Source organism: Silurus meridionalis, chromosome 14 (assembly GCF_014805685.1).
Source record: "Silurus meridionalis isolate SWU-2019-XX chromosome 14, ASM1480568v1, whole genome shotgun sequence".
Classification (NCBI taxonomy): domain Eukaryota; kingdom Metazoa; phylum Chordata; class Actinopteri; order Siluriformes; family Siluridae; genus Silurus; species Silurus meridionalis.
The window spans coordinates 24,020,876-24,031,980 of NC_060897.1; the positions used below are offsets into that span (position 1 = coordinate 24,020,876).

Sequence of the window (11,105 nt, forward strand, 5' to 3'; positions counted from 1 at the left end):
ATAATAATACTAACATTGAATAAACATTGCTAAAGTAAAGTAACTCAAAACTCTGCCTGGTCCCATCTCAAAGAATGAACACAATTCCTGTTGCTGGAAATGAACAGAAACTGCTGCTGTGTTGTCGAGCTGAATGTATCAATATAAATGGTTCAAATGCAGGATTTGGGTTGCATGACACGCCCACTAGAGATGTCAAAAGATTCACAGAGGAATAACCATGAAGAGAAAACACTTACTGTAAGACTCAGCTGTGTTTCATGCTGTCAAGTCCATAACTGCTCTTTACTCATTAGATATCATGTCTTTTTAGTCCATCACTGTGTGTCACTGTAACACTCAGAACTACATGAAGATTTCTGATCATCACTGAATAACACAAAAAGTGTCTCAGTGAAATCCAACAGAAGTAGAGGAGCTCAGGGACTTCAGTGAAGAAGGTTCAGAGTTTGATGTCTCACATCAAGAAAATTATATTAAATTGTAATTGTTAGAACAATAATGGTCTCTTTTGCATTGTGTATCCTTAAAACATTTTAATGTCAACTTAAATCCCATTTCAATATTTCTCTATTAATTTAAGGTGTAAACTGTCAATCCATCAACACACTCTTTGTCTGGAAGTAAAAAGGATGTCGCTTGGTCTGATACTGAGAAACTGGAAAGCAAAAAGTAATTGGAATGGTTTAAAGACTGGTGTGGTTTTAAGAACTATTGAGAAAATGATAGCAGAATGTGTACATTATTATAATCCTGTTATTAGTATATGGCACTGTAGTTGGAGCTGCCAATAGAGAATATAAATGATTATCTTCTGACCAATCGGAGTTTAAAACAGCACTAATGTATAGCTTCAGTGCATCTTTGAGGATCAAAACTTTTCCAAATACTCTTCATTTTTGACAGTAATTTTACAGAGTCTTACAGAAAAAAATTGTATGTTTTTGAAGGAGGAAGAGAAAATAAAACCCCTTTTGTTTATAATAAATGTCTGTGGGGTTCAGTTTCCTGCTGAGGGAATATTTACAGCTCATGAGGAAGTGCTTGTGTAAGTTGTTGTACAGCTCTGCAGTCTGTTGTATCAGTGTGATTCTCGTGCACAGTAATAAACAGCCGTGTCTTCAGCTTTCAGACTCTTCACTTCTAGATACAGCATGTTTTTATTGGTGTCTTTAGTGATGGAGAACTGGCCCTGTAGAGACTGAGCAAATGCTGTGCTAGTGCCTCCATCAATGTATCCAATCCACTCCAAACCTCGTCCTGGTTTCTGACGGATCCAGTGCATCCAGTGGCTGCTCATTGAGAATCCAGAGACAGTACAGGACACAGTGACTGACTCTCCAGGTCTCTTCACCACAGAAGCAGAGGAGGTCAGGGACTGTCCATAACAATCTAGAAGAAAAGAGTAGAAGTAGGTTATGTTATGGTATAATGTTTATAAAGACAGAATGGCTCATTTTTGAAGTAATCATCATATGAAAAAGTCTGAAACTTACATGAAATGAGTCCAAATAAAATACAATGTCCTAAAATCATCTTTCTCTGAGTTGTGCTTTAATCAGATTTAAAGTGGATGGGAGTGATATCTATCACAGAGCTCACTGGAAACTAGAAGAACCAAGAACATGATGTTTATAGGCGACTCTATTTGAATAGGGAGTGTCCATGACCACTATGGATGTATTAAATCCATATCCACAGATTGCTCAGAGCAAATATAAGTATTCCAAGTAAAACCTTTTTCTAGATTCATGACCCCTAAATATTCAGTGAAGTATTAAAAACTATTTTTATTAATATGAAACCCATGAAACAAATATTTCAGTTAAAAACAGGGATAGGTGGGGCGATTTAATAAATATATTTGTATACAATTAAGCAATATCACTACAGTTGTTGCATTTCATGTGAGTTTTTATTTTAATTATTAAACAACAGCACAGTTTCCTAATCAGGAATTTCCGAGGGTCACGATGTTGCATTCAGTCATAGCAGAGTGTGAAAAGAGAGATTGCCTAATGCGAAGATTGAGATGGTTGAGTTTGTACACTGCCCTCTAGAGGTACAACAATGTTACAATGTTCTTGCTCTAAATAAAATCTTCACATGGAGCAAAAGTATAAAGTAACAAACTGAATTCAAGAGAATCCAGAATGCACAATTTAATAGATGCAACACTCTCAGCTACAATATAAGTAGTAGATGAATTAAATTATAATTAATTAATTTATTTTGTACTCTATGTAATGTGATTTTTACTGTCATTTAATGACACAGCAGAGACACAATACAAAAGCTTTCTAAAAGATTATTTAAATGTATTAAATACACTTATACTACATAGATTCTTCTCAAATCTAATCAAAATCAGAAGTTGTTCTTGATTATTTCAACACCCATGTTCATGAGTTTATTCTAAAATTTTATTCCAAAAGATCTTTAATGATATATGGCCACACAAATGAAAAAATAAAACAAATAAAAAAAATAAACACGCATGTAATTGTTGATATCTAAAACCTTGCTAAAATCCAGAAACACTTATATGTGCCAACAATCTAATTTTTATTTATATTTATTTTATTTTCTAAAATAAAAACTTTCCTTTTAACACTACATTTCAAAGTCAAAAATCCTACATTTTATTGAACTACATTTTGCGAAATCAGTCGTTCCATTTTATTTATGATTGAATAAAAACTTCAGTTCAACAACAAGCAGGATGAAGGTGGTGATGGAATGATGGAAGAAACTCCTGACTCTAACACCAGTGGCCTTATTTTATTTTTTTTAAGTTCCTGATAATTTTAATAGAAATCAATCAGTGTTTGACTCATTAATATCATTCTATTAATAGATTGGTGTCTTAAAAGTAACAGAGACTTTTCACATAAATTGAGTTGAGTAAGCAAGAGACTTGTGACAAAAATTATAATAGAAACATTATAGCCATAATAAATTATAGTATTTGGATAATTAAGTACATTTGAAAGGAAATACTTTACTCAAGTAAATGTTTAAAAGGAGCACTTTTACTTCTATGGAGTAATATTTTACTTGTTGTATCTCCATTTTAAGTACATGGTTTGTTTACTTCGTCCACCACTGAAAACACTACATTATAAACTACATATTAATCACTAACTGGTAACTCTGTCATCAGTAGTAGGATTTCACTTTTGTTAGACTTGAGGTGTCCAGAAAATGTACACTGAATGAAGTTTTTGTACAGGGATGTTGTTGATGTGTATCACTGTGGAAACGAGCGCAGTAATACACAGCTGTGTCTTCAGTCTGCATGTTCTGTCCTGTTAATGTTACTGTGCTGCTGGACGTGTCTCTGGTAATCTGAAACCTGCTTTTCAGTTTCTCACTATAGTCAGTGCCACCGCTACTACATATGTCCGATCCACTCCAGAGTTTTTCCTGCAGGTTTTCGTATCCAGGCTGTACAGTAGCTGCTATCAGTTAATGAATATCCAGACACTTTACAGGTCAGAGTCAGTGACTGACCAGGGGTTAATACTGTGGATCTGGTCTGGATCAGCTCAACACAGTGACCACCTGTTAAAGAAAAGTTATTTTATTGTTGTAAAAGCAAAAAGTAACCAAAACTGTATTATATGTTAAATGTAGAAACACTTACAGTGTACGGCTGCCAGCAGCAGCAGCAGTAGTGATGTAGAGATCATGGTGTGTGTTGAAGCAGAATCAGTAAAAGCTCTTGGTCTGTGTTGCTTAAATATATAACAGGAAGGACATTTGCATAAAGACTCCTTATCTCAAGGGAAATTTAAAGCAATCCTACATATCAGTATCCCTTCCTGGATCCATGAATAACCAATGTCAATACAGATACATGTCTAAACATACTAAATGTGTGTTATCTTCTTTTTCTGTCTGATTTTTATATTCCTTCCGTTTCTCATAAAAAATGACAAAGATCTAAACTTGAGGCTAATAAAAAGTAGACACTCAAAAAAAGTAGACACTGCAAAAGACATTTGCATAAAGACACTCCTTATCTTAGGGGACATTTGATGCAATCCTACATCTTATAAATTTTTCATTAACTTTTTATGAACTTTTTGGTTCAGTGATCTGTAATTAGATATTTAACATTAATGGAAGGAGTCTCCAGTTTATATCAGCTTTCTGACACAGAAAATTCTGTAGGACTGAGGACTTTGCACTTTTTTATTTCTCAGAAACACAAACTGCTTGATATTTTCTAATTAACTTTGAGATTGAGACAAACCAGAGACTCGAGAGTGAACAAGTGTTTACAGCTTCTATGGCAGAGGTGATAACAGGAACTCATTTGTTCTGCAGATGTTCAACAATATTCAACTGTGAATGAATAAAATGTATAAAGTGTTCATAAAAAGTAAAACATCAGTAAATTGCTGTAAAATAAAGCTCTTTGGGATGTGATGGTACTTAAGGACATGAGGGTGAATTCAGGATGTTAACATTAAGTCCACATCACATGACACATTCACATAATTTCCTATAACAGAACAGACTAAATGTTTATTCAGGGTTCATTTTTAATTGATTGAAATCTTTGTTGAAAATCATTCATGTGTCTCTTATTAGCTATCATGAGGAAGTAAGTTAAGGAATATTGTAGATTATCAATCATTAATATTAAACAGAAGATGGTCTTTAAAAATGTTTTCAGCAGATGAAATGAATCAGCTGCACCACTGATGTTTTTGTACAGTGTTTCCTCATATTTCTGCCACTGTGCTTCTCGTGCGCAGTAATACACAGCTGTGTCTTCTGCTGTCACACCAGAGAGTTTCAGATACACCATGCTGTTGGAATTATCTCTGGTGATTTCTATTCTTCTTTCAAATGATTTACTATAACCAGTGCCGCTGGCATCATAATAGACACGTCCCATCCACACCAGTGGTTTGTTCTCCTGTTGTCTGATCCAGTGCATGTGGTAGCTTCCAAAAGTAAACCCAGATCCTCTGCAGGAGAGACTCAGTGTTTCTCCAGGTTTCTTCAGCACTGAGGTTTGTAACGACTCAAGACTTTCACATTTCACACCTGCTGAAGGCAAGAAAAATATGCAGTTCATTAGTTTTAATACAGATACCTACAGAAGTGAATCCCAGGTTTGAGTTGAGAACTCACTGATGAAGCTGATCAGTAGCAGGAATAAGGAGAGTGAGATCTTCATGGTGAGTGCTGATGAGACTCGACTGCTCCACTCAACTCAGCTGCACATAAATACTACATGGACACATTTGCATCATGACGTCATACTCGTGAAGAAAAAAGTGAACAAATTAATTTCTCAGGCATTATGAGGTACAGCACATGTACAAGAGTTTATAGAAATGTTTTCTTCACTTTATTTTGTTTTTCTTTTTTACACATCTTTTCCACATCTGAAACAAATAACAAGAGATGTCACAATTTCAGTCACAAATGTATATAATGTAGAATAGAACTGGAATAATGTAAAAGGAGCTCTGAGTTCATTACTGAAGGGAAACCCAGCAGCAGCAACAATGCAGTTCACAGTGACTGAGTCTGAGGTTTATCTATATGTAGCTGTTAGGGTGATTTTTGCCTTCACATAACATAAATAGAGTGATGTACAGGCTTGATGCATGGATTTGCTTATCTGCTGATGGGAGGAGAATATATTTGAAACGATTTAAATCATAAACAGGAGACTTATTGAGGATCAAATCTATGCCATGATAGAAACCTCTTTACCAACTTTTCTCATTCATATGTCAGTAACTGTTATATTCTGTTATATATAAAGTGTTGATTAATTTTCAATAACAGCAGATCTGGCAGTAATCAAAGCTATAATGTTTGCTGCTGTGGTTTCTTAATTGACTAATACTGAAAAAATAGAAATGTTTCCATATAATGAAGGGGTTTTTGCACCGCTGCACAAAATTAACATGTCACTGTGTTTGTTTGGCATCTAAATGAAATGAAAAACAGTAGTGTGGAACAGCAGAAAGACATTTTATACACACAATGGATTTTTGGGTTTTTGTTGAATTGTTTGTCTGGGACAGAACGTGAGACTCTGGTGTGAATATCTGAGCTTTAGTAAAATAATAAAAAAAAAAATAAAAAATTAATCAGGTCCCCTGGTGGTCTAGTGGTTAAGACGCAGCACTCTCACCGCTGCGATCCGGGTTCGATTCCCTGTCAGGGAACCATTCCCAGCCACTCTCAGTGCCGGTCCCAAGCCAGGATAAATTGGGGAGGTTGCGTTAGGAAGGGCATCCAGCGTAAAAACATGTGCCAAATCAAACATGCGGAGGATCCGCTGTGGCGACCCCTTGCGGGAGAAGCCGAAAGAAAAAGTAAAAAGTAAAAAAAAATTATCTGTAATTTAAAGTGAATTTTTTGTACAGAGATGCAGCTGTTTGTGTCAGTGTGTTCTCCAAGCGCAGAAGTACAAAGACCTGTCTTTAGCTTTCAGGCTGCTCATGTGCAGATACACCTGCTTCCTTCTGTTGTCTCTGGAGATGGTGAATCTTCCCTGAACAGACTGAGAGTCTTTGTTGCCACCACTTGGATCAAAAATATATGAGATCCACTCAAAACCTTTTTCTTGAGCCTGTCTAATCCAGGATAAGTCTGCATTGTCATCACAAATCCTAGAGTAGGTAAAAGTGAGTTGATGAGATCCTCCAGGTTTAATGACCATCGGTTCACACTCGGTTAATGTCTGACATCCACAACCTGTTAATTACATTTCATCATTTCATTCCATAATGACTGTGCTTTTATTTCTTAATTGTAGTCTTAATAAGAGTAGATATTTATGTAATACATTGTAGTACTTTTGTGTAGTCTGACGTTTACATTTATTTTCCTTTAGTTCATTATCTTTGAGAAATGAAACAATGGATATTTTTCTGTACTGCTTAGGGTTTAGCTGTAGACTGCTGTGTGAATTTGTTCTGTTCATTCCATCAAACCTGTAACGAATCTGAATGCTGCAGAACAATTCATTTGTTTCTGGTTTGTAAAAAAAACAACTGTAAAGACAAAAGCAGTGTATTATCCTCAGTGGGAGCATGATTATATTCATCCTGTGTTTGAATGACAACAGTAATGACTTGTTCAATAAAATGCTGTGTGAAAAATGTGTGTGTGGTTTTTGTACAGCTGCTTCTTCAGTTCCAGTCACTGTGTCTTCTCAGGCACAGTAATAAACCGCAGTGTCCTCTGTCTTCAGACTCTTGGCCTCTAAATACTGTGTGCTTGCTGAGATGTCTTCAGAGAGGAGAAATTGCCCTTTCATGGAGTTTGCATATGTGGGTTCATCCGTTGAACCAGAATTCACAAATCCAATTCATTCTAGAGCTTTCCCTGGTTTCTGTCGTATCCAGTGCATGATGAAGCTTGTCATAGAAAATCCACTTATTTTACAGGAGATCTTCACAGATTCTCCAGGTCTCTTTACCACAGCAGGAGACTGGTCCAGTCTGATCTCAGCACTGCAAAAACCTGCAAAATAGAACAATCACAAATAATCATCAATGCATTCAAACCTACACTTGGTGAGAAACATAGAAAGAAGTCTCAGGTACCTTGTGTTCCCCTTCAGTCGAGCTGCGCCGAACGCTATGGAACGCCCCCGCGACCGCCGCTCTGAACCACGTGTAATCTGACCAATAGGCGTTTGGAACGTGACGTCATCAGCGGGCGACGTCGCGTAAACAGGAAGCTACAAATGGCTGCGAGCTGGACCAGACGCTAGCTTCTGCTCGTTCAGGTAAGCGCTGTTTCGCTGTGTTTTCTGGTCGGTGATGGCTGGCAGACAGGGTTTCCGTTGCGTCGCATCCGTGTCCGCGTTTTATTACCGGTAAGGATTCGCATGATCGGTGCGTTGTTTGCCTGGGGTGGAGCATGCACAATCGGCTCGAGGAGTCGATTGCTCTCATTGTAGCTGCATGGCTATGCGACGCTTTGCTCCCAAAGAGCGCTCTTTGAGAGGAGCTCTCCTCGCGGCTCGGTCCCGCTCGCCCGGCGAGCGGCGCCGGCGTCGGGGCTCGCAGGCCGATTTAGCGGCTGGGTTGGAGTCGACGAGTCCGCTTCAGCTTCGTCGGCTGAATTGAGCCGGCTCTATTGGGGAAGCAGGCCCGATGGCTGCTTCTTCTGGTCGCAGCGGCTTACATGTCTCTCTCTCGAGGAGGGTGAGCTGATGGATGCTAGCGGGCCCGTGGAGCCTCTCAGCCTGTGCTGTACGAGGAGCTCCTCGAGGTCGTGACACGAGCCGTTGCTAAGCTGGATCTAACGTGGAGCAGCAGAGACAGCGCACCCAATGCTGATAGTTTTCGTCTGTGTGCTTCCTCGCGCCAGGGCCTGTCGTTTTCTGATCTGCGAGGTGTCAGTTCTTGAAACCCATTCTCAGCGTGGTCACACCACTCCTCGATTTGAATGGTTGGGGCTAAGCGTTGCTATCATGCGCTGTCGAGGCCTGGCTAGCTATTTCTCCTGGCGTAGCATCGTGCTAAAAGGCTCCAGTTCAAGTTACGTGCTGCATGTTTAGTGAAGGCTTACGCAGCAGGTCAGGCTGGGAAGCACAGAAACAGAGTGTCGCCACCCGGTCTCGCGGGCGGATCCTAAAGGTCCCAGGCGTCGCTCTGGGCCCAAGAAGGAGCGGGCTGACCTGAGGTCACCCTCGGCTCCAGCAAGCAGGCCGTGGTGCGGAAATCCTGACGATTTCGGTCGAGGGGCGGTGTTCGCCTCACGCCACGGTGCCCGTCCCTCCCCGCACCACCGGGAGGCCGGGCCGTGGACTCTGCCACAGGATGTGCGTCAGAGCGGCCACCCTCCAGCGGGTGTCTCCTCCACTTCCGCCCAAAGTCTCGTGCACGGATGGGGAGCCCCACAGCCTCTTCGAGGTGTCTTCAGCTGCAGGGCTCCGCCCCAGCTGCTCTGAGTGGATCAGAGGCCAGTCCCGAGGGGCTGGTTCCCTGAGGAACTTTCTGGCAGCTTGGGAGATGCTGCCAGGAGTCTCCCGGTGGGTCCTGCGGACCATAGCAGGGGGTTACGCACTGCAGTTTGCGTCCTCCTCCCGTTTCAACGGTGTGTCCCACCCTGGTGGGTCCCGAGCAGGCTCTGGTCCTGGAGAAGAGTACACACACTCCTAGACAGTGGTTTCAGTTCTGTCAGGCTTCTGCAAGTATTATTGTTCAAGAAGGATGTTGTCCCATTCTGGATCTTCGCTCCTTGAACCGCTCTCTCAGGAGACTCAGGTTGGCGACTGTTCACGTCTTGGTGCGAGCACCGTGACCTGGATCCTGTTAACTGCCGGTTGGGTCCGTTCTGGGGTTCCTACAGGAACGGTTTTCAGCAGGGTTAACCCCTCGACCCTGAAGGTTTACGTGTCAGCCATCGCGCGCATATGGCTCCCCGCCTGCGGGGCAGTCGCTGGGTAGGCACCCACTGGTAACACGTTTCCTCCGTGGCGCCCGGAGGCTGCGGCCCGGGATGCGACCCAGAGTGCCTGTCTGGGATCTGGCTGTTGTGCTGGCGGCTCTTTCTGAGCCCCTTGAGCCGTTAGCCGATGTGGCCCTTAGGTTTCTGTCGGTTAAGACCACCTTTCTGTTGGCAATTTCCTCCTGAAGAGGATTGGGGATCTGCAGGCTCTGTCCATGGCCCTGCCTCGCCTGGAGTTTGCCCCTGGCATGGCCAAGGTCTCTACCCGAAACCTGGGTACGTGCCTAAGGTGCCTACGTCTCCCTCACGTCCTGTCGTGTTGCAGGCATTCTGCCCTCCTCCGTTTACTGCCCCCGACCAGGAGCAACAGCACCGACTGTGTCCGGTGCGAGCACTGGATACTTACCTCCGCAGGACGAGTCCGTGGAGGAAGTCGAGCAACTGCTTGTCTGCTATGGCCCTAATAGGAAAGGTTTCCGGCCAATAAGCAGACATTGAGCAGATGGGTTGTGGATGCGATTGTGTCAGCTCACGAGTCCTCTGGCCTCCCCGCACTGCTTGGGGTTCGAGCTCACTCCACCCGGAGTGTGGCGGCCTCTACGGCCTGGTCCGCTGGAGTCCCGCTCCAGGACATCTGTGACGCTGGCGGGTTGGTCCACCCGCTGACCTTCCGTCAGGTTCTCTGACCTTGACCTCAGAGCCACCCCGGGCTCCTCTGTTTTGCATGCTGGTGCCGAGGCCCTCACTCTGAGCAGGGTCTGGTCAGTGTGGCGTGATTGGACACTCGTTCCCATAGCGTTTCGACGCAGCTCGAGTTCCTGAAGGGGAACGTCTCAGGTTACGACACCGTAACCCTAGTTCCCCGAGGAACGAGACGCCGCGCTCCGCCACACTTCCTGCATCCCGCGCGCTTACCTTCTCTCGCAGGAGCTAGCGTCTGGTCCAGCTCGCAGCCATTTGTAGCTTCCTGTTAACGCGACGTCGCCCGCTGATGACGTCACGTTCCAAACGCCTATTGGTCAGATTACACACGTGGTTCAGAGCGCGGTCACGCAGGGGCGTTCCCATAGTGTTTCGACGCAGTGTCTCGTTCCTCGGGGAACTAGGGTTACGGTCGTAACCTAGAGACGTTATCATGAGTATAAAAATGCACTGCTGAATGACGCTCAGCCCCATAATCAAACTCTGGGATGGTTGGAGGCTCTGGAATTCAGTTGGGTGAAATGAGCTTTAGCTGAACAACAAGCTGATTATTTATGCAGAGCAGATTATAACAGGACGGATTTGCATAGACATTCTTTTAACCAATAGAGGCAGGTCTAGAAGATGAACATCCACGGGCTGAATTACGTGTAAAAGTATTCTTCACGATGCGAGGAGGCAGACAGGGTTCTCTGGAACAGCTGGAGTAGAGAGATGTTTAATAAATGGAGCAATCTCAGTGGTGAGGAGAAGAGCTGAAATTGTGATACTGTCGGGAGAACGCTCCTAAGAGCTGTCCCAGAACGTCTGTGAGATGGAGCTGAATAAAAGAAACCAACAGAGATACGATGTAAAAGGGTGAAATCACAATGACTAAATATAAAATGTATATGTTCATGTAGGGACAAAATTAACAAGATTATAAATCAGGGTCACAACCTTTTTGACACGAGAGCTACTTC

The 11,105-nt window shown here is 42.6% G+C and overlaps 1 pseudogene and 1 gene segment (V, D, J or C); both read right to left on the reverse strand.

The window, feature by feature from the left end:
* Nucleotides 1-969: 969 nt before the first annotated feature.
* Nucleotides 970-1,634, reverse strand: LOC124396924. The segment is given in 2 exon segments: nt 970-1,392; nt 1,497-1,634. Coding segments are annotated over 2 exon segments (351 nt in total).
* A 1,482-nt stretch (nt 1,635-3,116) lies between these two features.
* LOC124396992 lies at nt 3,117-3,743 on the reverse strand (annotated as a pseudogene).
* Nucleotides 3,744-11,105: the final 7,362 nt, after the last annotated feature.